This window comes from Hemicordylus capensis, chromosome 1, assembly GCF_027244095.1.
Source record: "Hemicordylus capensis ecotype Gifberg chromosome 1, rHemCap1.1.pri, whole genome shotgun sequence".
Classification (NCBI taxonomy): Eukaryota; Metazoa; Chordata; class Lepidosauria; order Squamata; family Cordylidae; genus Hemicordylus; species Hemicordylus capensis.
In genome coordinates, this window is record NC_069657.1 from 322,393,145 (window position 1) to 322,420,054 (window position 26,910).

Below are 26,910 nucleotides of genomic sequence, written 5' to 3' on the forward strand. Positions count from 1 at the left end.
TAACTTGGGATACAACTTGGAGTATATAGGTAGCTTCCCCCCCCCCTTTTTTTTACAACTTGCAAAAAAACCTCATTTTTTCTCCTGGCTCACCTGTTGAGCAGTTAAGCTGCTCAGCTGGAAACCACTCTTTGCATATCTTACAAAGTAGTCATTTTAGACAATTCAAAGGCGAGAATGTTTAGCCTGGAGTCATTTCGACTATATTTCAATCGCCCATAGCAGCGTTAAATTGACCCCTGCAATGTTCAAAAGTGGTAATGTTTCTATTCAAGATTTATTTGGTTTTAAAATTTATGAATGTAGCCTTTAAGGATACGATAATGTGGGCTGTTTTGTAGTAGAGGAAAAATATACATATGATCTATACCTCCTCCTTTATAAGTTTCAAGTAAGGTTGAATATGGACAGAGAAGCTTGACAACTTTCTCATTTAAATCTCTCTCCCCTAACACCAGCAATGCCATACTACATATAAAGTCACAGAACTATATGGGATTAGTTTACATATGCTTAAGAAACAGCCAGGAATATTTAAATTTCACATTAACCATAAGCTACAGTTGTACACATTACAAATCTAATCTCTCCCATGGTGGCTTCTTTAACAGTTCAAATCTCAGAGGCAGCATGGATCTTCAAAATGGAGGGTGAGCTCACATACATTATTTTTAAGAGGGACATGCATTACAAATCTGAACACCGCTAGTGACCATCAGTGATAACCAGATAAGTTTTTTTCTGGGCAGTATACAAAGATACATGTTTTCCATTTTTTCCTCAAGTTTAGGTATAAGAATATAAATGCAGGTTTTTTTTAGCTATATGAATATAAATACAGATATTAAAAGATAACTGACACACTACAGTTAAACCCATCCATAAGTATGCAGCCTTGCATACTTATGCTTCCAAAGGGTTAGCTTTGGTGCTACTACAGCCTTTAACCATAATGCAGCCAAATAAGTATGCTGCCATATTCATTTATGAAGGGAATGGGCACAAAGGCTCACTGAACTGACATTTTGGTGCAGTGAGATTATCCACGCTTGTCTCATCCCAACTTGATTTGTTGTCCATAGCAAATAGGAATTTGCTAGCTGAAGGCAAGCTTTGCAAAAATTGGTTCTTATAGGCAACCAATAACATTAGTATGTATGGGTGGAAGGGCTAGTAAAAAAAAAGGGCTAATATCTTTGGGGGATTTATTTTAGGTCTCAGTTGTTGTTTTTAGAAAGGAATATGGCACATTTCCATCAAACTAAGGCCTTCTGTGAGGTCTGAGGGCACACAAGAGTTAGAATTCAGATGTGATAATTAAGAAATGACAAAGACTGCAGTACAAAGATCAAAATTGCACAAGTAGCAAACATCATTAAGAACAGCCCTGCTGCATCAGGCCCAAGGCCCATCCAGTCCAGTATCCCATTTCGCATAGTGGCCCACCAGACGCTGCTGGAAGCCACAGGCAGGAGTTGGGGGCATGCCCTCTCTCTTGCTGTTACTCCCCCACAACTGGTACCCAGAGGCACCCTGCCCCCGAGGCTGGAGGTGGCCTGTAGCGACTAGTAGCCGTCAATAGACCTCTCCTCCATGAAGTTATCCAAACCCCTCTTAAAGCCATCCAGGTTGTTGGCTGTCACCACATCTCGTGGCAGAGAATTCCACAAGTGGATTATGCGTTGTGTGAAAAAGCACTTCCGTTTGTTGGTCCTAGATCTCCCGGCAATCAGTTTCATGGGATGACCCCTGGTTCTAGTGTTATGGGAGAGGGAGAAGAATTTCTCTCTCTCCACTTTCTCCACACCATGCATGATTTTATAGACCTCTATTATGTCTCCCCGCCGTCATCTTTTTTCTAAACTAAATAGCCCCAGGTGTTGTAGTCTTGCCTCATAAGAAAGGTGCTCTAGGCCCCTGATCATCTTGGTTGCCCTCTTCTGCACCTTTTCCAGTTCTACAATGTCCTTTTTTTAGAGTGGTGACCAGAATTGTACGCAGTACCCCAGGTGTGGCTGCACCATAGTTTTGTATAAGGGCATTATAATATTAGCAGTTTTATTTCAGCTCAGATACCAGATCCCATTATGTAATCATAAATTTGGAAATTAACAGTTTACACATCAAATAAAGGCAAATGCTCCAGGCCAAAGGAGTTTAGAGTAAACATGATATTCAGGGCAACAGGTTCCAATATGTATAACACAGAGGGGCACGTTTCCTTTCCTCCAAACTGGAAAGTTCCCAAGTTTCAGTAGCAGCTTACAACCTGATTTGGAAATGTTACTGTTGGGTAAAGCTTTTTAATATATAACCATACTAATAATATGAAACCATTTTGGTTCCATGCATTAAACATCTATGTAGGGCTAACAGTATAAACAAGTATTGACAGATCTATGCAAGTATTTAGAAAAAGGGGGCAAGCCTACCTTTTCATCTATATTTCCATTACGGTCAATGTGATAATATGATGCCAGATGAGTTATAATCCACCAATTAAAACTCAATGGATCATTGCATAGAATTGACTCAAAAGTGGTTATTTTTTCCATACTGCAGCTTCTTTCAAACATGTTCTTTAGAATTTTACTCAACCAGTTCCAAAACGACTGTAGGGTAAAAGACATTATTTAAAACATATTTTATAGAGGGGCATGCACACATGCGCGCGCGCGCACACACACACACCAGTCACACTACTCAGTACTATCCCAGTTTCCATTTACCTTTGCCAGCTTAGAATCTTCAAAGGGTGGGCTCAAAGCTGACATGAATAACTGATGAGTTTACCCACAGTGATCCTTTAAAATGAACAAGCTAAAACATCCCTTTTGACACTTTGCCTCCCCTATATAAAAAGGGGAAATAATCGAACAGGGGAGGAAGCCATTTTTTTTGATATTGTAAGCCATTTCTATAGCCTGGTTATGGTGATATAGTTTAACATGGATTTTTCCCATTTCCTTTTTGGAGACCCCCACCCCCACCCTTTTCATGTTGTATAGACTGTATTTGTGTCTGGGGAGAAGCTCTGGTGAAACTGTTGCAAATTTGTTGTTGAAGGATATAAGAAAGAAAGAATAATGTTTTGAGGGTAGAATGATGATGACATATATATATTTTTTTAAAGAATTATTGACCTATCTTCATATGGCCTCTAAAGGAATCCCTTGTCATTCTTTGTTACTCTGATGAGAAAAGCGCTGATATCATAGGATGCAATAAGGTTCCTGCCCCTTCGTGAGAGTCGGGGGAGGGATTTAATGGAGGGCTGTACTGTTGATTTGTGATTCCAGATTTGCAGATAAAATAATTAAATTCACCATGAACCATCGTTTAAGAGACACTTTCAGTGTCTGCAAAGAATATTATAGGATGTGTTTTCAGGCCAGGCAAATGGTGGAAAGAGGGTGACATATTAGGAATCTCCAACCTTTGGCTTGGAGATTACTAATACCAGGTCAATTGCTAATATAACAATTGCCATCCTAGTGCAATGCTGAATAAGGCATCAGATTAATAGACATTGACAGACCTGTTCTTTATGAATTTGCCTAAGTCCCTCTTAAAGCCATCCAAGCTAGTGGCTATCGGCACATCCTGTGGCAGAGAATTCCATAGATTGATTATGCGCTGTGTGAAAAACTACTTCCTTTTGTTGGTCCTAATCTTCCTGGCCATCAGTTTCATGGATGAACCCTGATTCTCCATCCCTGAGAGAGGGAGGGAAATGTCTCTCTGCCCAATCAGGTACGTGGTATAGTAGCAAACTCAGTGGAATCTTCAGTGCCAACTGCAACCAATTTTGACTGTGTTGAGAACCAGGGACAGCTTGAGTATTTTGTTGATATCCTGGCCACTACTCTTCCTAACAGATCTCCACACTAGTTGAAGGAAGTTGCTCTTGGTTCTGAAGGTTCTTTAGGAGGACCATATTAGGGACCTTTTTTCTTTGCTTGTCAAAGAACACAAATGCTTCTAAAGATTATGAAAGAACAAAACAATTCCATGAGCCATCAATTTAGGTCAATGCTAATGGTACATGAAAAAGTTTGACACAAATTTGTCAGTCAACTTGAATGATTCAAATACAAGTCTTTCCCTAAAAAAATTAGCCATGCTGGGAATGCAATAATACTTACCTCTGTAAGGGATTCTTTACTTCTTTCATCTAATAGATAAATAAGCAGAATCCATAACTCTTTCACACAGATGCAAGGGTAGAGATGACTAGTTAGAGCTTCAGAGGGCCTCACCTGGGATGAACAAACAATTTAACTCAGAGCTAGAAGTAGAACTTGTATATGCACAAATTTGGAAATATTTCCTCTATTGGAAGTAATTGAAATGAAGTCATTAAAATGCTTAAACTCCAAACACAAAAGGATTAAGACAGACAGGAAATAACGTGGCTTAATTAAAATAAAACCCACATTAAGAAGAGAGAGGTGAGCATCTTGCTTTACATGCAGAAGGTCCCAGGTTCAATCCCAGGCACCTCTAGGTATAGCTGGGAAAGACATCTGCCTGAAACTTTGGGAGACCTGCTGTTAGTCAAAGTAGACTATCAGGCTATTCACACAAGCAGCCCAACCCAAGCTAGGGCATCCCAGCCTGAGTGGGACTGCTCATGTGGAGCACCTCAATCGCTCCTGATCCTGGCACTTCTGCCTCCCCAACTTTTCACCCAGGCCCTTAACTGGGTTTAGAGGGCACAAGCGCACCTTCAATTCCAGGACTGAGGCTGTATGTGTGCTTGGGCTTCCTGAAGCCCGAGCACACACAGAGTCAGGCACATAACTGCTTGTCTCATGGGGGGGATTCCCCCAGTGCACCATGTTGTGCAGTGCATTGTGTGATACCTGAAGGCGAGGAATCATTTTCCAGACCTCTGGCAATCTGTGCTGTTCAGAGCATGTGGATCATATGGGTGCTTGACCCATACTGCTCTGAGCAGCAGAACGGATGTTTTCTTTTGTGGGGGAGGGGGGAGCGGGGGAGATAAGTGAAACCCTGCCTTCCCACCACCCACCCTACCAACAGCCATGAGAATGACCTTTGTACTGAGCTAGATGGACCAATGGTCTGATGTGGTGTAAGAAATCTTGCTTTTGAGTCAAGTGTCAGAATCCACGTTAAACAGCAGAGTTTGACTCTTTAGCCAAACAAGGCCTGGCACTCAGCTAGCCAATCCTGGTCCTATCATTTAGTATTTGGTTTCATTTAAGGTGTTGCGCCTCATCCCTAAGATCATGACTATTTGCTTAGCATCACACTCTCTCTCTCTTTTTAGAGAAAGCAGCAACTTCCCCAACATTTGTGTATCTGCCAGGTGTATACAATGCTGGTGTTCCATGCCAGTGTGATAACAGGAGGCCACTAAATTTGTAGGTCTGACAACAGCGGACCACTAACGCTGAAGTTACTATGAGTTTCATCCACTCCAGTCCGATAGATATGTTGCAGTAGAACTATGAGGTTGTGCTCTTTAAGGTTATCTTCTCCCTTACTTTCTTTAGAGCTTTGAGGGTGGATGAGCAGGTATCTTCATCAAAGGGACTACTTGAGCAATGCCCTGGTCCTTCAGGGATGTGAAGATCTCCCAAAGGAAGCTTAGTTAATCCATCAGGAAATCCAAACATAACAGCTGGCACTAGCATACATACACCCATGTACTTCACCTGTTCCTGAGCCACAACTTCTCCAGGCAACCTTGATCTATCACCTTCTACACCAGAACAGAAAAGGTTCCTATCTATCCCTCCCTCCCACATTGACACACCACACATATACATACACATACACACAACTAAAATTTACCACTTCCAGTTTCACACACAAATGATACCTTAGGGCAACATTTCTAGAAGCACTGCCTTTGTATACACCCTATTCATGCAACTTTAATCTAAAGTGTGTTAATGCAAGGTAAATAAAAAAAAATTCAAATTACCTGAAGTTATCACGATTATGATTTATTTCCAATATAAAACTCTGTCCCAAACAGCACTCCCCTGAAGCAGCATATGGCAGAACAAAATAATATTTGTTCTAAAACAATATACTATTTCATGAGTTGTTAGTCTACCATCTTTAATCCAATGGGTTTTACCTTCCTTCACCAGCAGGTGGTATTGTAGTCACATGCAGTAAATGGATACCACTCCCATTTCTTTTAAGATTTAAAAAGATAAATAAGTTTCACACCACTTTGCATTATGTTTAGGTGCATGGCAGTGGTGGTTAACATGCTAACTATCCTGTATTTTTTACAATGCAAGGCTATATATTCTATTAGCAGTCTCAGTCAAGCTTTTTGCAGTTTGGACCTTGGGTAGGTAGCAGATAAGTCAAGGAAACTCAGTGCTTAAGTAACAATTGTTCCACACAAAGCTTTTCTTGGCAATTAAAAGGTGTTTTAACAGAGGAATGTGAATGCAGTGTAAAAGACCAACTGTAGCAAGACATTCTATGCACATGGTAAGGTAACCTTAATGCCTACATTATAATCACTTTCTCCTTCATTTGTTGAAGGCATCTGGAAAGAATACAGTAAGTAAAATTGCATGAATAGGTGAGGATTTAAAATTGCCATTTCAGGTTTAAATCTTGGGACAAAGATGATATGAAATGGCTAGGGCTGTATGCCTTGTTTAAATATAAAATGACCAGTTGCAACCAGACCTTGTGGGAGCAGAAAGACCTTCCTGCATGAGGATTGCCCCCCTCCCCCAAGTTGATTCTGAGGGTTGGGTAACCCATGGAAATGGGATGAGAGGATGGGCTGCAGGGGAAGGATGCAATCCTTAAAAAATCAAGTGGAGGGCTCTTTTGTGAGCAGATATCATCTCACCCTGTCCTGCAGGTCCCTCAGCTCTCAGGGACAGCTTTTCTGGGGGTGCATGGATATGGGGGAAAGGGGTTGGGAACATTCTCTTGAACAAGGTTCTTTTCGCTCACACAAACTCTGTATATACTCTGTTCCTGCACAATTCAAATTGTAGGCAAAAGAAAAGTGAATTCTGCAACCTGTATAATCTATGTAGCTTATTTGCATAATTATTTTTCAAATGCTGATTAGTTTACAGAATTTATTACCATTTTAGTAGTCACAGCATCAAATATGGTACACATTTCAAACCTGGGCAACAGTACACTTCAAAATTATTCTCTCAAAAATTAACTGCCAAACAGGCGTGAACAAAACACACACATCCAAGTTCCAAACTGAAATTTACAAGGAGATAGACAAAACAAAATATAAGGATTCAAAAGAAAGATAATAGGAGCTTCCCATCTGAATTTATTAGCCATCTTTAAAGAGCCTACTACACTCTTCTGGCAATCAAAGTATGAATTGCTTACAATATAATTAGAAAAACAATAATCATATACCTTTGTATACCTTTTGGCTGCCAAGCTTATCAGATCACACAAGATGTTTCTACAGTGTTCTTCAAACAAACTGATATTGGTTAAATTTTCTCCAGTTAAATTTGTGAATGTGTGAGCATACACAGTTTGCCCTAGAAAACAGAAACAAAGTCAGAGAAGCTTATTCTTTACAGTCAGCTTTTCAAGGCCGAAGCAGATACACAGGCTTTGCTTCTCTATGCCCAGAAAGAAAGTCTAAGCCAGAAATCTTTTTAAATTAATTATTTACTTTTTTAAAAAGCTCACAGGAAAATATTCTTTTTTTCAAATTCATCCCCAGTTTTATAACATTATGTTTTATAGCTGCAGCAGGAGGAGATATTTACATTGCAATATTGGTTCAATCCACAATCCTGAGGCCTGATTTAAATTATGGGCTTGTACTATCTTGTGGCGGATCCCATGACATTCCGGCAACATTTACAGCTTCTGCCCCACTTATAGTTAGGCTGATTGCACAGTTAGGCACTACACCCACCTAACTGGGATGCCTTATACATTATTGGAATTGTGTGGAAGCAATCAAGGAACAGCAGTAGCCATGCTCAGGTAATTTTTAAACTGAGTGTTAGAGTCACTGCACTGCAGACATTTATTAACAGCTTATTCACACATGCGACTGACAAACTCTAGATAAAAGTGATGTCAATTTCTTCAGCTCCTCTTGTTGGGTGAAAAGGTCTTATCCAACATGCTAAAGAATACTCTCAGAGAAAACAACAGATACTCCAGAGGCTCAGCCACAACATATACTCCAGAAATTCTCGTTCTGTGTTGCAAAGTGTGCCTGAGAACGGTGCTGCTTTCTGCGTAGTCAGCGTTGCTCTCGGCTTCCATCTCAGCCTGCCAGTTTCTCCCCACTGCCACCCATCCCAGCCTCCTATGCCATGGCAGGATGCTTCAGAGGCCTTTATGATCGTATTTCACACAAGGTGCCTGCTGGCTTAGTAGTGTAAAAGGTAAATGCTTCTAATCTACCCGTCACTCATAAGCAAAGTGCTAAGACAGAAGGTCTCTGCAGTTCTCCAATACTGCAAGCCTTTGGAGGATTCCTTCATAGTGCAGAAGCAGTGAGGTGGGGAAAAGGAACTGGAAAGGAAGCCATAGAGCACCATTGTTCTTAGACATCTGTTGTTGGAGTTATCTTGAACCCTCTCTAATGAAGTGAAAGACCACAACATACATGCACACACCCAATCATGATGGGGTTTGGGTGTGGTCCAGGGGGTTACCCATTGGCCTTTACTTCTCTAAGCCAGCATTAAAGAAAAACCCTTCCCCTTCCAATCACTTCTGATCTGTTTCAAATGCAACAGCAATCATCATGCATTTTCTATAAATACGAATACTCATCTCAGGAAACCAAGAATAGAGGTTTAGAAAGAAACCAAGAATAGAGGTTTAAAATTTATGGGAGATTTTGAAACTATGACAAATTTTATGAAATAATATTTATACAATTAGTAATGTCTGTTAAATTCAAAAGTATAAATGCCTCAGTTTTATCCAAATAATAATTTAAACAGTGTGGAAATACAGTACAAGCTAGCAATAACTGAGTATCTTATTTGTAGTTCTATCTTAGTTTTTGCCAGTTTGGAAAAGACAGAGCGGGGAGGGAGGGGGAGCCAAAACCATACATTATCAACATTATGATGAATAAAGGAAGGTTTATTATCTGGCTTGGAATGAGTACCTAGACCTCAGGGTGATTAGGCAGCACTTGGAAAAAAAAGGTTTTTAAAAAGGCAGTACTCTTATAGATATAAGCAGGAATGCACAAGTAGAGTTCTGCTATGTTGAGGCTTTCTCCAGCTCTCCTATCCTGCTGCAGAGGATTGTCCAGAACAGCATGTAATGTACAACAGTGGCTGCAACTGAAAAGGGAAATCATGGACCTTCCAGTCTTACAAGGGGCTTTCTGAATCCTTCCCAATGGAATTAAGTGGCAAAAGATTTTAAGCTCTAACACTGATTGTTTCCACAGTATGTCACAGTATATCATTACCACCTATACACTAAAGCTGCTTTTTGAGTAAACAAATGTAGGAGAGGCTGCGTCTATAACAACCATAAAGGAAGTTGGTCAGTGTGAACCCATATTTATTTTATTCATACCCTCTTCCATTTTAATAAATAATTAGCTCACCTGGTGTAGAGCATCTGCACCCCTAGTTCTGCCTGTCTCCCCCATCTTCTTTTTGTGCTCCCCCTTTCAGCTCCATTTCGTCATCGGCCACCGCTTCTCTCCACCCCCCCTGCCGTTCACTAGGCCACCCCCACCCCCGGTGGCCGGCCATTCATCGGGCTGCTGCTTCTCTCTGCACCTCCCCATTTCATGGCAGCCGGCCCCCCATCTCAGCCCACACTGGCGGCAGGCTGTTCGCCGGGCCACTGCTTCTCCCCTGCCCATGCTTCTCGGCGACATGGTGAGCCTCTCCCCATGTCTCCCCCCGTGACTGGCCATTTGCCAGGCCGCCACTTCTCTCCCCCACCCTCGCATCCCCGTCGCTAGTCGGCAGCTCAATCACGGACTCTTGCGAGAGCTGCCACACATGAGATTAGCCATGGGTAAGTCTTAGAGAAATAAATATATAGAAGAAGATGGGTTGCATTATGTTTTCACTCCATGAACAGGAGCTTCCAGTCACTGAACATTTGTTTTGCTCATGAAAGGTTTCCTTCCACAGTTCAAGATGTTAGGATGCTACCCACAACAGTCTTGAAAATATTAGCATAGTTCAGCTTCTAGAAGTACTGTAGTGTCATAGCTTCTGATTCTGAATTTTCACTTTAAGACTTAATTTATCTATCTATATAACATATTTTTATAGTGCCCGAAACATATGTCTCTGTGCAGTTTACAACAAAAAATGACAACAGAAAAGTTAAAACATTATTTAAAACAAATAAACAGAGAAATTAAAACATTGGTTAAAATAAATGACAGCAAAAAGTTAAAACATTACAACAATTTAAAAATGTTAAAACAATATTTTAAAACAATGTTAAATATATTAAAACAGTATTTAATAAAAAGCCTGGGTGAACATATGTGTCTTTAAATATTTTTTTAAAATTGTCAGAGATGGGAAGGCTCTTATTTCATCAGGGAGCGTGTTCCAAAGCTTCGGGGCAGCAGCGGAGAAGGCCCGTCCCCGAGTAACCACCAAACGAGCCAGTGGCAACTGCAGATGGACCTCTCTTAATGATCTCAATGGGTGATGGGGTTCATGACGAAGAAGACGTTCTCTTAAACACCCAGGGCCCAAGCTGTTTAGGGCTTGGTTATAACCAGCACCTTGTATTTTGCCCAAAAACTTATTGGCAGCCAGTGTAGCACTTTCAATACAAGAGTAATATGGTCTCTCCAAGATGACCCAGAGACCAACCTGACTGCCACATTCTGAACCAGCTGTAGTTTCCAGACTACATACAAAGGCAGCCCAACATAGAGTGCATTGCAGTAATCTAGTCTGGAGGTTACCAGCATATGTACCACTGTTCTGAGGTCATTTATCTCAAGAAATGGACGGAGCTGGCGTATCAGCTGAAGCTGATAGAAGGCACTTAAGGTCTCCGCCTTAACCTGGGACACCAGGGAGAGGCTCGGATCCAGAAATACCCCCAGACTGCACACCTGTTGTTTCCAAGGAAGTGTGACCCCATCCAGAACAGGCAGATCAAACTCATATTCCAAGTTCTGACCTCACATAATAAGTTCCTCCGTCTTCAGAATGACTTTAGAAAATGGAATGTGTGAATAAACTGAAAGCAGCTTCTATAATCTTCCACATGTTTGTGGAAGTTAGGCTGTGTTGTACTTGTTGGCTTTGCCACCATGCTACAAGTTTGGCGAGATACCAAAATTTGAAAACCCAACCTGAATATATTCAGCATTTTACACCACTTGAAAATGTTTTCCCCAAGCGTGTTGCTTATTCAGTAAACCAGTCAAATGTTGTTGCAGTGCTATCTTCACGAAGTTTACTATTTTTAACCATCACTGGCTATCATGGGGTATTTATGTACCCCTAGAGGCTCAAAACATTAATGGCTGGTTCTTAATTCTAATTCTGTTGGTTCTTAATTGTAAATAAAACCTGCAAAGAGCAGGTCATTACCATAAATAGCTTTGCTTCCACAATTAAAAAAAACCTGCTGGGGTGCAAGCGTGCCCCATTAAGGGTACAGTCGTACCTCTGAGTTAGTGACTTGCAAAACATCCACTATCTTATTGAAATATATTCTACTGGGATTTGGTTTGCCTCTGCAAATTTTGTCTGTTTGACTTATGGGTCAGGGCACATTCAAAGTTCACCATAAATTTATGCACATTTGCAAAAAGGTTCAGCATGTTTACCTCTTTGAACTTAGCAATGACTGCTCCTTGTGTAACCCCTAAATATGTTTTGTAGATGACCTATTGGCCAGGGTGAATTCAAAGTTCACCATAATGGCAACTTTGGAACAATATTACCTAGCAATGACTACCCCTGAACACCGAACAATGTTATCTGACCCTTATGTCACCCCTGGACACAGGAAAACATCATAACTTGTTGTCAAGAGGAAGGAACCTCTTCTTGACCTTCTGTCTAAAGCAGAGATTCTCAACCTTGCTTCTACAGAGGTTATTGGACTTCAGCTCCCATAATCCCCAGCCCCAATGGCCTTTAGTTGGGGGTTATGGGAATTGAAGTCCAGCAACATCTGGGGACCCAAGGTTGAGAATCGCTGGTCTAAAGAATGCCAGATCACTGCACTTTTGACCTTTCCAAATATTTATTTATTTATTATTAAAACTTTTATACCGCCCTTCCAAAAGGCTCAGGGCGGTTTACATTAAAATAAGAAGTCCCATGTCAGCCAGTCATCACTGCCTATACATACAGGCTTAATTGCCCCTTTTCTACTAGCAAGGACAGAAAAGCAAGTAAGCATGACGATCAAGCAAGAGAACAGAAAGAGGAGGAGAGCAAAAAAAAAATGGATGCTCCTTCACAGTAAGTACTTCTGTGTACCCCTGTCATGGTTGCCAAGACTGCCCAATGTGGGGTAAAGAGTTATCCCATAACAACAACAGTGTTTGCATTTTCATCACATCTGCTAAAGGTTAACAATAAAAATTGTATGCAACTGTTTCATTTTATATTTTCTTTGTTTTGATTTGCTTGTATTTTGCTACATTAAAAAATAAATAAAAATACTATATGCAAATAATCAGAAAAACACATTTATCAAAATACCATTAACATCATAAACTCTAAAACCAAGGTAAGAGTATAAGTATAAGAATATGGCAAATGTTATCCCAGGAATACTGGACTACATCCAGACTGCTGTTGAACTAGCATAATACTATTGCACAAGGATTAATACTAGCACAATACTGTACTATTGCACAAGGTTGTAGTGCAATAATGTTGCAGAAAGAAAGGATATTGGTCCTAGACTACTTCTTGGACTAAGAAGACATGGATAGGATGTACAATATGATATGACTGATATGATGATATGCTACAATATGATAGATATGATGTACCACAGGTAGAACAACTTGTATGTGTACCACAGTTGCACACTAAACTTCACATAGCAAACGTATGTGTGCAAATTTCTCTTGTTGTGCTACCACAATTTATCTTGTTGTACTACCCCAGCTCTAATCTGAATGCCAATCTTCTGTCTATATATATAATTTACTAAGATGCACCCATGGCTAATCCCATGTGTGGCAGCTCTCACAAGAGTTCGTGAGCGAGCTGCTGGGAGGGGGAGAGGAAAGCGAAAGCAATAGCAGCAAAGATAAGGCCAACAGACAGGTGAGCAGAAAGATAAAGCGGTCGGGGAGAGGAGAAAGTGGCGGGCAGCTGCAAAAAAAGGTGGGCGGGTGGTGGAGAAAGGAAGCAGCTGGCAGGGGCTGACCAGATGGCTGGCCGGAGAAATTAAACAGTGGGCAGGCAGGAGAGAGAGGAAGCGGCAGCTGGGAGGAGGGTGCCAAGTGCCCAGACAGCCCAGCTGCTGCTCCTACAATACCAGCCAAGCAGGCGACGGAGAGGGTGGCAGAGCCTCCCTTTCTAGGCCCACTTGCTGGCCAAATGACAGGTTGGGCAACACTGGGGCACAATGAGGCCTCTCTGTGCCTACACAGAGAGGCAAGGAGACAGCAGAGCCTCCTTCTCCGGGGTGAGCGGGTGGGCGGGGGAGGAAGGGGCCCCCAGCGAGCAGGTGAGGAAGGGGCAAGCAGGGGGAGCCAAAGACTGAGTGCACTAGCACACAGATGCTCTGTGCAGGTTCAGCTAGTATTATTTTAAAACACTATTTTAAGAATTCTTTTGCTCTGAACGAACATACCATATTTACCCAAATTGAAGATGGCTCTAAATTTAAGATGTTCCTTAAAAAAATATAGGTGTTACCTGTATTTATCTGAAAGGCATAGAACTTTGAAATTAAGACAATCTCCTGATTTCTAACATCAAAGAACTTGGGAAAAACCTAGTATTGGATTCAGATAAACATAGTGGCCACATTCCCACGTCACACGGAACTGCGGGTCCAATGGACCCATGGTTTCGCTCCCTCCCACCCCCCTGTCCACATTTGGACAACAGTGAGAGCGTCCTCTCTGCAGTGAGACTGATTGTGCAGGCTTCCTTCTTGCTTGAAGGAAAGCCTGCACAGCCAATCACAGAGGAAGAGGGGAGCTTCCTCCCTCAATTCCAGTCTGGGTGAATGCAGCCTCCAGTGCTGCATTCAGATGGCTCTGTGGACCCTTGTTTTTAACAGTGAAACTCACTACAAACAGAGGGTTAAAACGAGTCTCCCAAGCAAAATCTCATTTCATGCAATGGACGGGACCGGAGTTGCACGTGTTCAAACAGAACAGTAAGGTAACTGCAGGTTCCTGCAACTCTGGTTCCCTGTTATATGCAAATGTGGCCAGTATTTAATACCTTTTCCCAAAAATTTGATTTTTAAAAAAACAAAACTAAAAAGACTTGGGAAAATATTTTTGTGAACCACCCAGAGCCTCTTGATGGGGCGGTTTATAAATGTAACAACCAACAACAATAACAACATGCTTTGGAGGCTCTGTTTTCCTGTATTTTAGCCCGCATTCCAAATAGAATAAAACTACTATGGAATCCAAACATCTCTTTGCTCACCCATTAGGTTTTGCCAAATTTTATGTATGTCCAGTATGCTAGCTACTAAAACAGAGCACTCATTTGTCATTACACTTAACACTTAATTCATATTTTTGAACAAGTGCTACATGTTATAGGAATCTTGGGAAGCTACAGTAAAAGAAGAGTTAAAATGACACTCATCTAACAATTCGGTAGTTAAGACTGACAGGTCTCAAAAACCACAATGATCAGTGCCTGACTGCTTTAAAATGGAACTTGTCAATGTCATCTGAGAAATGATTTTTAAAAATCAGAGTATGTATCCTTATCTTTAATTAGCCATAACCATTGCCAGAAGCTCTGGCAACTCCAGTCAACCAATCACAATTTCTGATGCTGTCGTGCATTTTAAATCTGAAGCAAAGTGGGGCTCTGATCACAGTCAGTCTATTAAATTATTTTAGTGGATTTTCAAAAAAGAAATGCATCTTTGTAGACTAGGCACTACTGACTGGAAACACAAACACACACACCACTTAAAGTACATTTCTGTGCTTGTGAAGATGAAGGTATGTAACTGAACTAATAGTCAACCTTTTAAAGGACTGTTTGTTGGGCATGTAAATCCTTTGATGACTTTTTAAAATGAATGAGATTTAGGGCTTTTAGGGTTATGTTGGAGAACTGACAAATTAGCCAGTGGCTTCATCTTCTTTTTTTTAAAGGCTATGTGCAAGGACCTTTCACTCAAAAATAGAATAAAAATGCCTGAACAAACAGGTAGGAAATTCCATTGAAATCAATAGGACAATTCTACTAAATATGTTAATTGGTTTAAAATATGTTATGGAGAGATGAATTGGCCTTTTAACTGATTTAGAAGTGTGGTTTTACTGTGAAAAAGACAGGTGAATTGATTTATTAATTGATTTTTTTTAAAAAAAACCTTGTGTTGGACACAGATATAGATGAATTGATCCTATTATTAACCGATTAAGATCCTATTATTAACCGATTAAGAATACGGAATTCTAAGAGTGGAAGGATGATAGAATTGGAATGAAGCAAAAGGTCATGTGTTCTGATTTATGATATGGCATATAGGAATGAAAAATCTCTGCCAAAAATCTCACTTTGGGATTCCTTTGGAAGATGGGATTTACAAACATGCTATAAGGGGTATCCCAAGGCTGGATTCTACAAATTCTATTTTACTCCTACAATTTGGAAACATGTTCCAACCTCCTATCCATATATAAGTAATAAACACTGGAAAAATGTGCTGTTTCTGTATTTCAGCCATTTGCTTAATTGCCTGGAATAATTAAATACATGTCAATTTGTTTTACTTCAATTACTGTCTGCTATCATCAATGTATTCTTTACCTTTCTAAATATATATTTAATTAAAAGACACATACTGGTTTGGTATTTTATCAATATTTTCACATACTGTTTCATTTTCATGTCTGTCTTCATGACACACAGACATAGCCACAAGAAAATGTAAGATAGGCTCAAGGAGCTCTTAAGCATTAATAACAGCAATAAGTAAAACCCACAACAAAAGTGGTGCATCAGATCTGAACACTCAAATATTATACTGATAAGGGACAGAACAGGGCATTAATGGGCAGCAGGAAGGTGAAATGTCTGTTCAAACCGTTTTCTTTGGTTTTTAATTGCTTTTCACTATGTTTTTTCTTCTTTTTGCCAAGTCTTTTTTTAATTTTCCACAATATCCTCTTTGGTTTTGTGTTTGACATTTTCTCCTTTTTTCCTTTATATAGGTTATGTCTTGCGCAGATTGATTGGAGGAGAAGAACCTCCTTTCAGAGCCTTTGTTAAAGCATTCCATGGCAGCAAAGCATAAATTCTCTCTGTTTCTTCAGGGGTGGTTTTGGTTCAGGGGCAGTAAGAACAAGTTATCCCCAAAACTTAACCAATTCTGGGTATGTCTTGTGGCTCCCAACTCCCTCAAATGCCACCCCACCCCAGCAGGAGCTTGCGGAAACTCTGCCTATCTAAATGCTCCATTAGCAGTCAGCAACAAACTAACAGTTTATTAATTACTCATTCTGAGTCTCCAAAGGAGGAGAAAAGTTAAAAATCCAGATGTATAAATAGTGAAACTGACCATCTGTCTTTGGTGTTTGATTCAAACTCTAATTTTTAAAAAGCCTAAATATACCTGTGATTGAAGCTTCCTGCTAGTTGTCTTCATTTTGACCAACAAATCCACAAAATTACTTTTTCAATGGTCACATTCCCCTCAGGAGACTATCTACAGAGCTAGGCCCTCTTCATCCACCTGTGGAGATCAACTGGCATCTGACTCTCCTGCTCTCAGAGCCAGATCCACCTGAAGCTGTTGCACCTGCAGCCAGCCAGCTTCCATCAGTGAAGGCTGGCTTCTTTTTTATTAATACTGTGACTCACTTTGCGAACTTAGGTTGAAAAGTGGGATAAAAATCCAATAATTAAATAAGACTGAAATGTCATCCAAGCAGGACTGATTAACAGCAGGTAAGGTAACGCAAGAAGAACCTGGAGCCTATACTTGTACTTGCACAAGGAAGTACAATTTTTGCTGACCTTTCTTCTCTGGCTTCCTCCACTCCATGAAGCAGCTTCTAAGAGTCCCAAAAGTTTTAATGTATCTCAGGAGAATGTTTTCTGAGGGTGAAAGGGCCAGAGGGGAAAGGAAGAATGGATGAAATACTCCCTGCCCCCAATCAGTGCGAGCAGAAGGTGGGGTTTGCATACAGCTCATGGTATGCAAACATCTGCTTGATTATTTGTAGGGGAGCTTATTTTTCTTAGATTATTGTCTAGAAGAATGGCCACTGTTCATTTGTGGAGTCAGAATTAGAGAGTGTATAACCCAAACACAAAATCGAGCACATAAGAAGTGCAGCAACATGCATACCAACATTAATTCAACATGGATACTTACTTGGCAGCTTTTTGCCAAGAATATGAAGAATTTCCAGTACTGACCAGTGGATGTCTAGGTGGAGATGCAGGAGATGCCATGAGGGGGGAAATAACTACAATTAAATTTTAAAAAAAAGCATAATGATGTGAAATTATGCACAAATACAATTCTTGCTCAAATAGATGAATATACACATAGTGGGTGACAACCAGACTAAATTGCTCATAAGTAGACCTATCAAAATTAATGGGACAAATAATTTAATCTGGATGCCAACCTCTATTAATTGCATATTTTCTGGAAAAGAAGCTGCTACTTTTGTAATGAGCTAGGATTGGTGGTTTATTATTAAGAGATTAGAATTATTTGATGTATTTTTGTTAATTATTTAATTAATTAATTACATTTATATACCACCCCATCAAAATGGCTATGGGTGGTGCAACACAATAAAAATAAAACCCACAAATCAGTCCTTTAAAAACAATCCTTACAGAACAATTTAAAAACAGCATAAAAACATTTTAACAATTACAATATATAAAACAGTTTAAAAACCTGGAAGGCCAGTCCAAACAGATAAGTTTTACGGGCTCTCCTGAAGGCCAACAATGAACCCAAACTACAGATTTCTTCTGAGAGTGCATTCCACAGCCCAGGAGCAGCTATAGAAAAGGCCTACCTTTCAGTCACCACCAGATATACTGGTGGTAACTGGAAACAGACCTCCTCAGATGATCTTAACATGAGGTGGGGATCATGCAGAAGAAGGCAATCTCTAAGGTAACCCGGACCTAAGCTGTTCAGGGCCAGGGGTGCACCTAGGCATTTTTTATGCCCAGACCCAAGGCTGAAAGGCTTTGGAGCCCCCCCCCCCCCCGCTGCGAGCCCCCGCCTAATTTTGTTAAAAATACCTCTTGGGCTGCCCAGCCCCCGCTATTTTCCCCTCGCTACCACTATTTCCCTCTCTTCAACACTGGGAGTGAGTGGAGAGGAGCAGGTGGTGGCGGGCCACTCCCACCCGATGGCAGTGGCGGGTGCAAGCGGGCCTCCTCAGCCTACTCAGACCGGCCTCTGCCTGCCTGCATGCATGGTAGGAGTATGGAGTGTCACATGCAACACTCCATACTCCTACTGAGTGCACATGGAGGCCACGGCCAGTCTGCGCAGGCTGAGAAGGCTCGCTTGCACCCGCCACTGCCATCAGGTGGGGATGGCCTTCTTTGCTCCGCTCACCCACCCACCTTGGTGGTAAAGAGGGGTAAATAGCAGTGGCACATGCGGTGGGGCCAGGCAACAGCGGTGGGTCATTGAGGCTCCACATTTGGGGGGCCCCAGGAGGCCAGAGGCCACGGACCCCTGTCCCGTGGTCTGTGCCTCAACACACCACTGTTCAGGGCTTTAAAGGTAATAACCAGCACTTCGTATTTTGCCCGGAAACATATCGGCAGCCAGTGCAACTGTTTCAAAACAGGCATAATATGGTCTCTCTGGGTTACTCCCAGGACCAGTCTGGCTGCCACATTTTGAGCTAACTGAAGTTTCTGAACTACGTATGAAGGCAGCCCTTTTAAATATCAATTCAATACAATGGAGGGAGGGAGGGGGGAATCATGCCTCTCTCAATACTGAAGGCCACAAGGTCTGGCAAGGATGGTGTCATCCCAAAATAAATATCAAGAGTTTATGTGCTAATTCATAATCTCCTCCCCATTACTTGCTTCAGATAGCCATCTCATACTAAATGTGACATTTAAAGAAAGTCATTTCAGAAAGCCATTTACATATTAAAATATGACGTACTCCACTTATACCACAGATGCCTACACTGTGGACAGCAGCTGATACACTACAAAAACCAATAGCCATTTGCTGTTGATGACAATGGTGGGCAGCTCGACCGTTTAGTGTCACAGTAGCTATGGTGGCACTGCGCTAACACAACTCTGTGGTTGGCAAGTGAGGTATGTCTATCTTCTCACCAAACAAATAACATTTTTACCATGAGATAGAGATGCAGAATCTACAACCACTTCTCCAAACCATCTAGTGCCACTACGGTATGTGGAACTACTGCACCAAAGGTGGAACATGGGTCTCAACTGGAAGGACACCAAAGGGGTATGCCTGTGTTACATCAGGTCTTACTGCCAATGTTATACCCCAAGCTATGGCACTACACTGGTGGGAGACCCACAATATCCCTGCCTGTGTGATCTGACAGCAAAGATAAGACTGGAGCCATTGGGCTATAAATGCTACTGCTCATTACCCCTTCTAGCTGGGCAAAGAGGCATATTTTAAAATGGTGGCTCTTATAGTTAGCAGTGGGAGAACAACCGCCCCTGTTCAGCTCAGCAGAGAATCCCTCTCAGTAGTTGATGCTGGTGCCTTCCTTGTGTTTCTTTTTATACTGTGGACCCCTTTAGCACAGGGGGCAATCTTCCAACTCCCTTTGCTATGAAATCTGTTTTAAGAACATTTCCCCCCTGAAAAGCAGTATATAAAATATTATGATGATGATAAATAATTCCACCACCTCCTCTTTTCTAGCTACACTGATATATATATATATATATATATATATATATATATATATATATATATACATACACATACACATACACATACACATACACATACACATACACACACACACAAAACCAGAACAACTAACAGTCAAACCTTTGCTTGAGGCACAACAGTTAATCCTCCTAGGATATACACAGGGAGTTCATGCAGACGTCCAATATGCAAAATCAAAGAATGGAGCTCCTCAACGAGCAAAGAAGGAAGTTGTGCTTCTTGTTTCTCGTATGGATGGAACAATCTAGCATCCTCTGCTTCTTGGGGATCCAGGTACCTGAATGAGTATATTAATTTGTAACATCACATGGCACTAAATATATAGAATGAATTACATGTGAATTTTGTTTGACATCTCACCTGAAGATGAAAACTTTCACATACTGTAGGAATTCAGCACACTGCTGCCTGATTTTATGGGCCTCACAATGAAGGTTTGCAGCGTGACCTGAAAGTAAGGCACAGATTAAGTTGTTGTGCACTGATGTGGCCTTAGATCCCCACCTATCTGAGGAAACAAAATGCTCATTCCTATACTTAAGTACAGCAAGATGAAAAAGAAAGAATTAGAACAAATTGGCCCAATTTTGTCATCTGGGCGCAGAATCCTCTTTCATTCCAGGTGAAATAAAAGACACGAGAAGTTATGGACAAAATGTCAAACACACTGAACATCCAAAGTCTGCTGAGCACAACTGGAAAGCACACGAAGGACACTCTAAATGGGAAGGTGCTCAGATGCAGCAGCTCACCACATGGATCAGGCAATTTTCTCCTTGATGCTACAAAAAGTCCTTTTAAAGAATAAAACATCAAAAAGGGTTTGCTACAACCCAGAGAAAATAATATAGTCTACATGGTGGGTCACTACATACGAACAGCTCACAATATAGAATAATTTCAAGTGAGAGCAATGGCTAGTCCATAATGCTTGGATTGTACCTCAGTGAAAGCAAACTCACAAATAATGGTGACAGATATCCAAAACCTAATGCTGGCCTGGAATTTGGACCAAAAAGCTAAAGCATCAGCTGTATCACAGATGCACTAGCCTAGATATAGTAACTTTTGACGAATGAGTAGAGTATCCAATCATGTTTTCAATGGGAAAAGCTCTGCATGCACACGGGAAATAGTAATTTTTAAAACCTACCTCTACACTGAAATAAATGGAGCTGTCACTGCTTACACAAAACTCCATGTATGCATGAGAGCCACAGAGTTTTAGGCTGTGGCATATTGTCTTAAGGGCATTTATAAAGTTCATAATTTGTGGACTGCCATGCAGAATGCGTACTTATACTTTGCAATGACAATATCCTTGGTTTAGCTGTCAAGCACAAAGATATAATATACTGTCATAATTGTCATCACTGCGGCCAGCACTGAAATCATCAACTACCACCAGTGTTCGAGGACAAAGCTGAAACCAGCTATCAACTTTTCCACTGGATTTTACATGGATAAAGAAAAAGTAACTATTGTCAAATACATAATTGGTATCTTTTAAAAAATTGTGTGTATGCTTTAAGAAACTTTTTTAAACAAACTTACCAAAATCAGATGAATTTGACTGAATGAGGTTTTCCAGCTTGTGTATTTGCTGCCTAGTAAAGAAACAGGCATGTTATTTTAAATGAATAAAATACTTCAACACATTATGAACAAGTACGTGCTTGGTAAGTTACTAACAATGAGAACTTGAAACCTTCTGCTCTTCCCAGAGTGGGAATGGAGCCGCTCTGGGAAGAGCAGAAGGTTTCAAGTTCCCTCCCTGGCTTCTCCAAGATAGGGCTGAGAGAGATTCCTGCCTGCAACCTTGGAGAAGCCGCTGCCTGTCTCTGAAGACAATACTGAGCTAGATAGACCAATGGTCTGACTCAGTATATGGCAGCTTCCTATGTAAGTCCTTACAACTATGAGGCGACAAACCTAATTCCCCCATCAAAAGCTTGCATAACCATTACACTTTTCTACTGGCTAATTAATCACAGTATTTGTGATTAACTGAAGAAATTTCTTCACATCTCAAAGAATTAAGTCTTAAAACTACACAAGTTGTTGGATTTCTTAACTTTAATTCAAAACAAAAAAATATGTGCCAGCAGTCTTGAAGTCTAGAATATTCTGTCCAATCCTTTGATAAGAAACAAGCGTGCACCCACCTTCCAGCTCTCTAGCATAAAGACAGCACATGTTTTATGATGTGTAACTGACCAATAGTGGGACGGTTGGAGCGGGGTGTGTGGGCACTAATGCTTATGTCTCTGGCCAGAATCACAGGGAAATTGTGTGATAATATTCCTTTCAGTTGGCCTTGCAATTGCTATGCAGTAATTTCCAGAGACAGCCGAAGTTATTTTCTCTGAAAACACCTTGTTCCAATACATCTCCTATGAGTTTATGGCATACTGTGGCTTCTTTTATTTGGAGGGAATTATTCATACCGTTTTGCTTGGAACTGACAACAGAGAAATTGAGTTCGTTAGTTTTTTTGTCCTCTGTAATTCAGAGGCAATACTAATACTAATAATATGAAAAATGTGATGCCCAGGATTTGGGAAACTGGTATATGGCAACCCTACTTAGTAACTCTAGAAGCTTCACTGGCTAGGCATGTTTTCTAATCTGAAGTAATAACAACAACTTTATGATCAAAGTATATGATCGCATATTTTCAAAATGGACTCCGTTAAAGCTGTTGAGCGTTTGACATTGATTGGCAGATTCTCCCATAACCATTAAACAAAGTTGCTACAGAATATTCACCAAAAGGTTAAGCAACTTTGTGTAACCAGGCTACAGCATAGCCTGAATCATCAACTTTACTCAAATGAAATGACAGCCACAGCTAATCATATAGCACAGGTGTAAGGTGCCTTTTACAGGAAATGCCAGTTAATAAACAAGCAGATCCATTCTGCACTAGATGCAATTTTCAAATGTCAAACTATTCTGAAGTGTAGCCTCATCCGATGGTAATACAGATGCTTAAAAAAAGAAGAATAAACTAGATGGCATGTTCAGGATTAGAATGTAAAGAAAATATTTTATTTTGAGCAAATGCAATTTATAAAAGGAACTCCATACACAAGAAATGAACAAATGGAATGCACATGAGAGTAAGAGAAATATAACTGTCCCAAAAGCTGGGAATATCATAAACTCTTATCAATTATTTCACTGTGTGGATCATTTTGCTGCAGTTTTCCCATTATGTGGGCCTTGTGATTAGCTACAACCATCTAACAGCCACAGAGTGGAATTCCATATTACCTCAGCAAGCTTGTGTTCCAAAACCCATGTTTGCCACCATAAGAACAGCTCTGCTGGATCAGGCACAAGGCCTATTTAGTCCAGCATCATGTTTCACAGTGGCTCACCAGATGTCCGGGGAGCCCACAGGCAAAAGGTGAGGGCATGCCCTCTCTTTTGCTGTTGCTCCCCTGCAACTCCCTATTGAGAGGCATCGTGCCTTTGAGTGAAAGACATGTTCTCCATGAATTTGTCTAAGCCCCTTTTAAAGCCGTTCAAGCTGGTGACCATCACCACATCCCATGGCAAAGAATTCCATAAATTAATTATGCACTGTGTGGAAAAGTACTTCCTCTTGTCAGTCCTAAATTTCCAGACCTTCAGTTTCATGGGATGACACCTGGTTCAAGTGTTATGAGAGAGGGAGAAAAATTTATCTCTGTCCATTCTCTCCACTCCATGCATAATTTTATACACCTCCATCATGTCTCCCCATAGTCACCACTTTTCCAAAGTAAAAGAGCCTCAGATGTTGTAGCCTTGCCTCATAAAGGAAGTGCTCCAGGCCTCTGATCATCTTGGTTGCCCTCTTCTGCACCTTTTCCAGTTCTACAATATCCTTAAGATACTGTGACCAAAACTGTACACAGTATTCCAGATGTGGCCACACCACAGATTTGTACAAGGGCATTATAATATTAGCATTTTTATTTTCAGTCCCCTTCCTAATGATCCCTCACGTGGAACTGGTCTTTTTCACTGCTTCTGAGCACTGAGTCAACACTTTCAATGAGCTGTCCACCACGACCCCAAGATCTCTCTCCTGCTCTGTCACTGACAGCTCAGATCCTATCAGCATATATATGAAGTTGGGTTTTTTTTGCTCCAATATGCATTACTTTACACTTGCTTACATTGAACTTCATTTGCCATTTTGTCACCCACTCCCCCAGTTTGGAGAAATTTCCTCACAATCTTGTGGATATCACTACCCTAAATAGTTTAGCATCATCTGCAAATTTGGCCACTTCACTACTTACCCCAACTTCTAGATCATTTATGAACAGGTTAAAGAGCACTGGTCCCAGTACTGAGCCCTGGGGGGACCCCAAGTTAATGTGAAGATGACAGAGAGGGAAGTGCATCTGTAGGACAGGAGGAATGTTTATTCCTTCCCACATATGCCGATTAGCCCATGAAGACATATCTCAAGACCATTTTATTTCCAGATCCTGGGTAGAGAGCATCAGGCCTAAATAGGAACTAAAATGGGGTGTGTGTGTGTGTGTGTGTGTGTGTGTGTGTGTGTGTGTGTGTGTGTTCATTCAATGGGCAGAGGAAGAGTCACATGTTACCTTACTATCTGTCAGTTTTCCCCTAAACCCCACTTCCATGGTATATTAGCACTACAAGACTTTGGACTATACGGGGTGGGGGGAGAATTTTAGCCAAGCTTCCCTTTCCTGATTCAGCCAGCCAATCAGGCTGCATGCTCTTCTTCTGGAGAATGCATGAGGCTGCAAATGGAAGGGGTGGGGTGTTCTGCAAAAATGTCACTTCACTTATATAGTTTGTTCCCAGCCACCTAATGGCGCAGTGGGGAAATGGCTTGACTACCAAGCAGAGGTTGCTGGTTTGAATCCCCACTGGTATGTTTCCCAGACTACAGGAAACACCTATATCAGGCAGCAGTATAGGAAGATGCTGAAAGGCATCATCTCATACTGCGCGGGAGATGGCAATGGTAAACCCCTCCAAACCCCTCCTGCTTTCTATCAAAGACAACCACAGGGCTCTTTGGTCACCAGGAGTCGACACCTACTCAACGACACACTTTACCTTTAGAACAATTTATTATTCACAATCCAGTGCTTCTCAGAACCTATCCAGTTAGAAGGAAACACTAAGGCTTTGTGAGAACCAGTATGAACCATGTGAAGGGACAAACGGAACTGAGAAAAATGTTCTCATATGTTGCATATTAAAAAGAAATTATCAGTGGAGGTAAGGGAAAGGGGGCTTGTTCCAACCGGAGTTTGGGCAAGACTCCTCAGTACTGCTGAATATGCACTGGGATCTGAATGTGCACTGGTTTTACTTCAATGCAATTGTCTTGTAAAATAGAACCAAGCTGTAGGAAGACTGCAATCCTAAACACATATACTAGAAAGAAAATCTATTTAACTTAGTGGGATTTACTTTTCAGTAAGCTTAAGATATGCCAGCATTAACAAAAAAAAACCCCAAAACCTGCCATCTGAGACACAGCAAAGCATAACCATTTTTATAGTCTCAAAATGCACTGCAACAATAAAGTTGTGTTAATGGAGGAAGAGTTATGTTTGAAGGACCATATCAAGGCCCCCAGATACAGTGTGCAATATGATTTAAAGAAGAATATATTCAGAGAACAGATGACACGGTAGAGAATGCTTTCCCAGCCAAAAGGCCGAGAATGTGCTACGATCAGTGTTCCCTCTAAGGAATGTGCATGTGTGCATGCTCGCACGTTTTTTGATGTCCACTCAGTCAATTTTAGATCCTACTCATGTTTAATCAGGAAGGTCCCACTCTTGCACACACTGTCTTGATACTGCTGCCCAGAAAAAAACTCATTCCACGCACAGACGGAAAAAATTAGAGAGAACACATACCTAAATAATCCAAAGAGAATCGTACAGGACTCTACTAAAGCCATTTCAGTAACCCACTGAAAAGCAAACAATTCAATGGTGTCTTCTTCATAGTCAGTTGGAAAGGGATCTAGCCCCAGCAAAGACCTGGAAAACAAAGCAGTATTATTCACAGATTCTTGAAAGGATTCTCTCCCTCCCTCCCTCCCTCCCTCCCCCCTCCCCCACACACTTTGAGTACTGGTACTATTTTGTCAACATGCTCTAGCTCTGTACATTTGTTTTCGGTGTGTGGCCTTCCACTACCTGCTCCATTCACTACTTATTAAGAAACTGCACATGTACACCCAGCCACAGCACAGCTTTGTAGAAGCACCAACGCAGGTACAGATTAACAGCAAACACAGTGTCACCAATATTTCCATTGGCACCAGTCAGAACCAAGGTTAAAACTAGTTAAGAGAAAGGCAGGAATGTACAGTAGAAAAGGGAGGGAGCAAACAATCATATGATCTGCTTCCAATCACTTGACCTTCTTTAAGAGATTATGAGCATTATGTTTATAATATCCCACAAAGCTCTACAGTCCAATCCATAGATTGCTAACATAGTGCGACTGCTACAGAAGTATCTCTTCTGTGTGCTAGTACAGTACAATAGTAAACTATGCACGCACTGATTACACAGGTCACCCAGATCTTGCTTCAGTATCGTACTGCTGTTGGTACGGGCCACAGGAACAATATTTGCATAGATTGCCACTGCGACATGGAGCTCAAATAGAAAGAAAGCAGTTTTCCAGCAACATCAGTAATATATGAATCGGGTCCCCAAACCACCTATTCAAACAAAAGTCAAAGAGACTAATGGGATTACAGTGGCACACAGCAGCTGTTAGAAGAAACTAATTAAACATGCTAAATTC

General features: G+C 41.0%; 1 protein-coding gene across 5 annotated transcripts in view; it reads right to left on the reverse strand.

Annotated features, from left to right (window-relative positions):
- Positions 1-26,910, reverse strand: part of MMS22L (MMS22 like, DNA repair protein) — a 135,222-nt gene that overhangs the window by 101,827 nt on the left and 6,485 nt on the right. For 4 of the 5 annotated variants that reach the window (XM_053287582.1, XM_053287579.1, XM_053287581.1 and 1 more), the window contains 8 exons: positions 26,007-26,132; positions 21,652-21,704; positions 20,458-20,545; positions 20,197-20,374; positions 17,530-17,623; positions 7,399-7,529; positions 4,146-4,259; positions 2,433-2,612 (listed from right to left, as the gene is read on the reverse strand). In XM_053287582.1, coding sequence (XP_053143557.1) covers positions 2,433-2,612; positions 4,146-4,259; positions 7,399-7,529; positions 17,530-17,623; positions 20,197-20,374; positions 20,458-20,545; positions 21,652-21,704; positions 26,007-26,132 — 964 coding nt within the window. Of the gene's footprint in view, positions 1-2,432; positions 2,613-4,145; positions 4,260-7,398; positions 7,530-17,529; positions 17,624-20,196; positions 20,375-20,457; positions 20,546-21,651; positions 21,705-26,006; positions 26,133-26,661; positions 26,783-26,910 lie in introns of those variants that run through there. The other variant, XM_053287583.1, reaches the window with a different exon arrangement.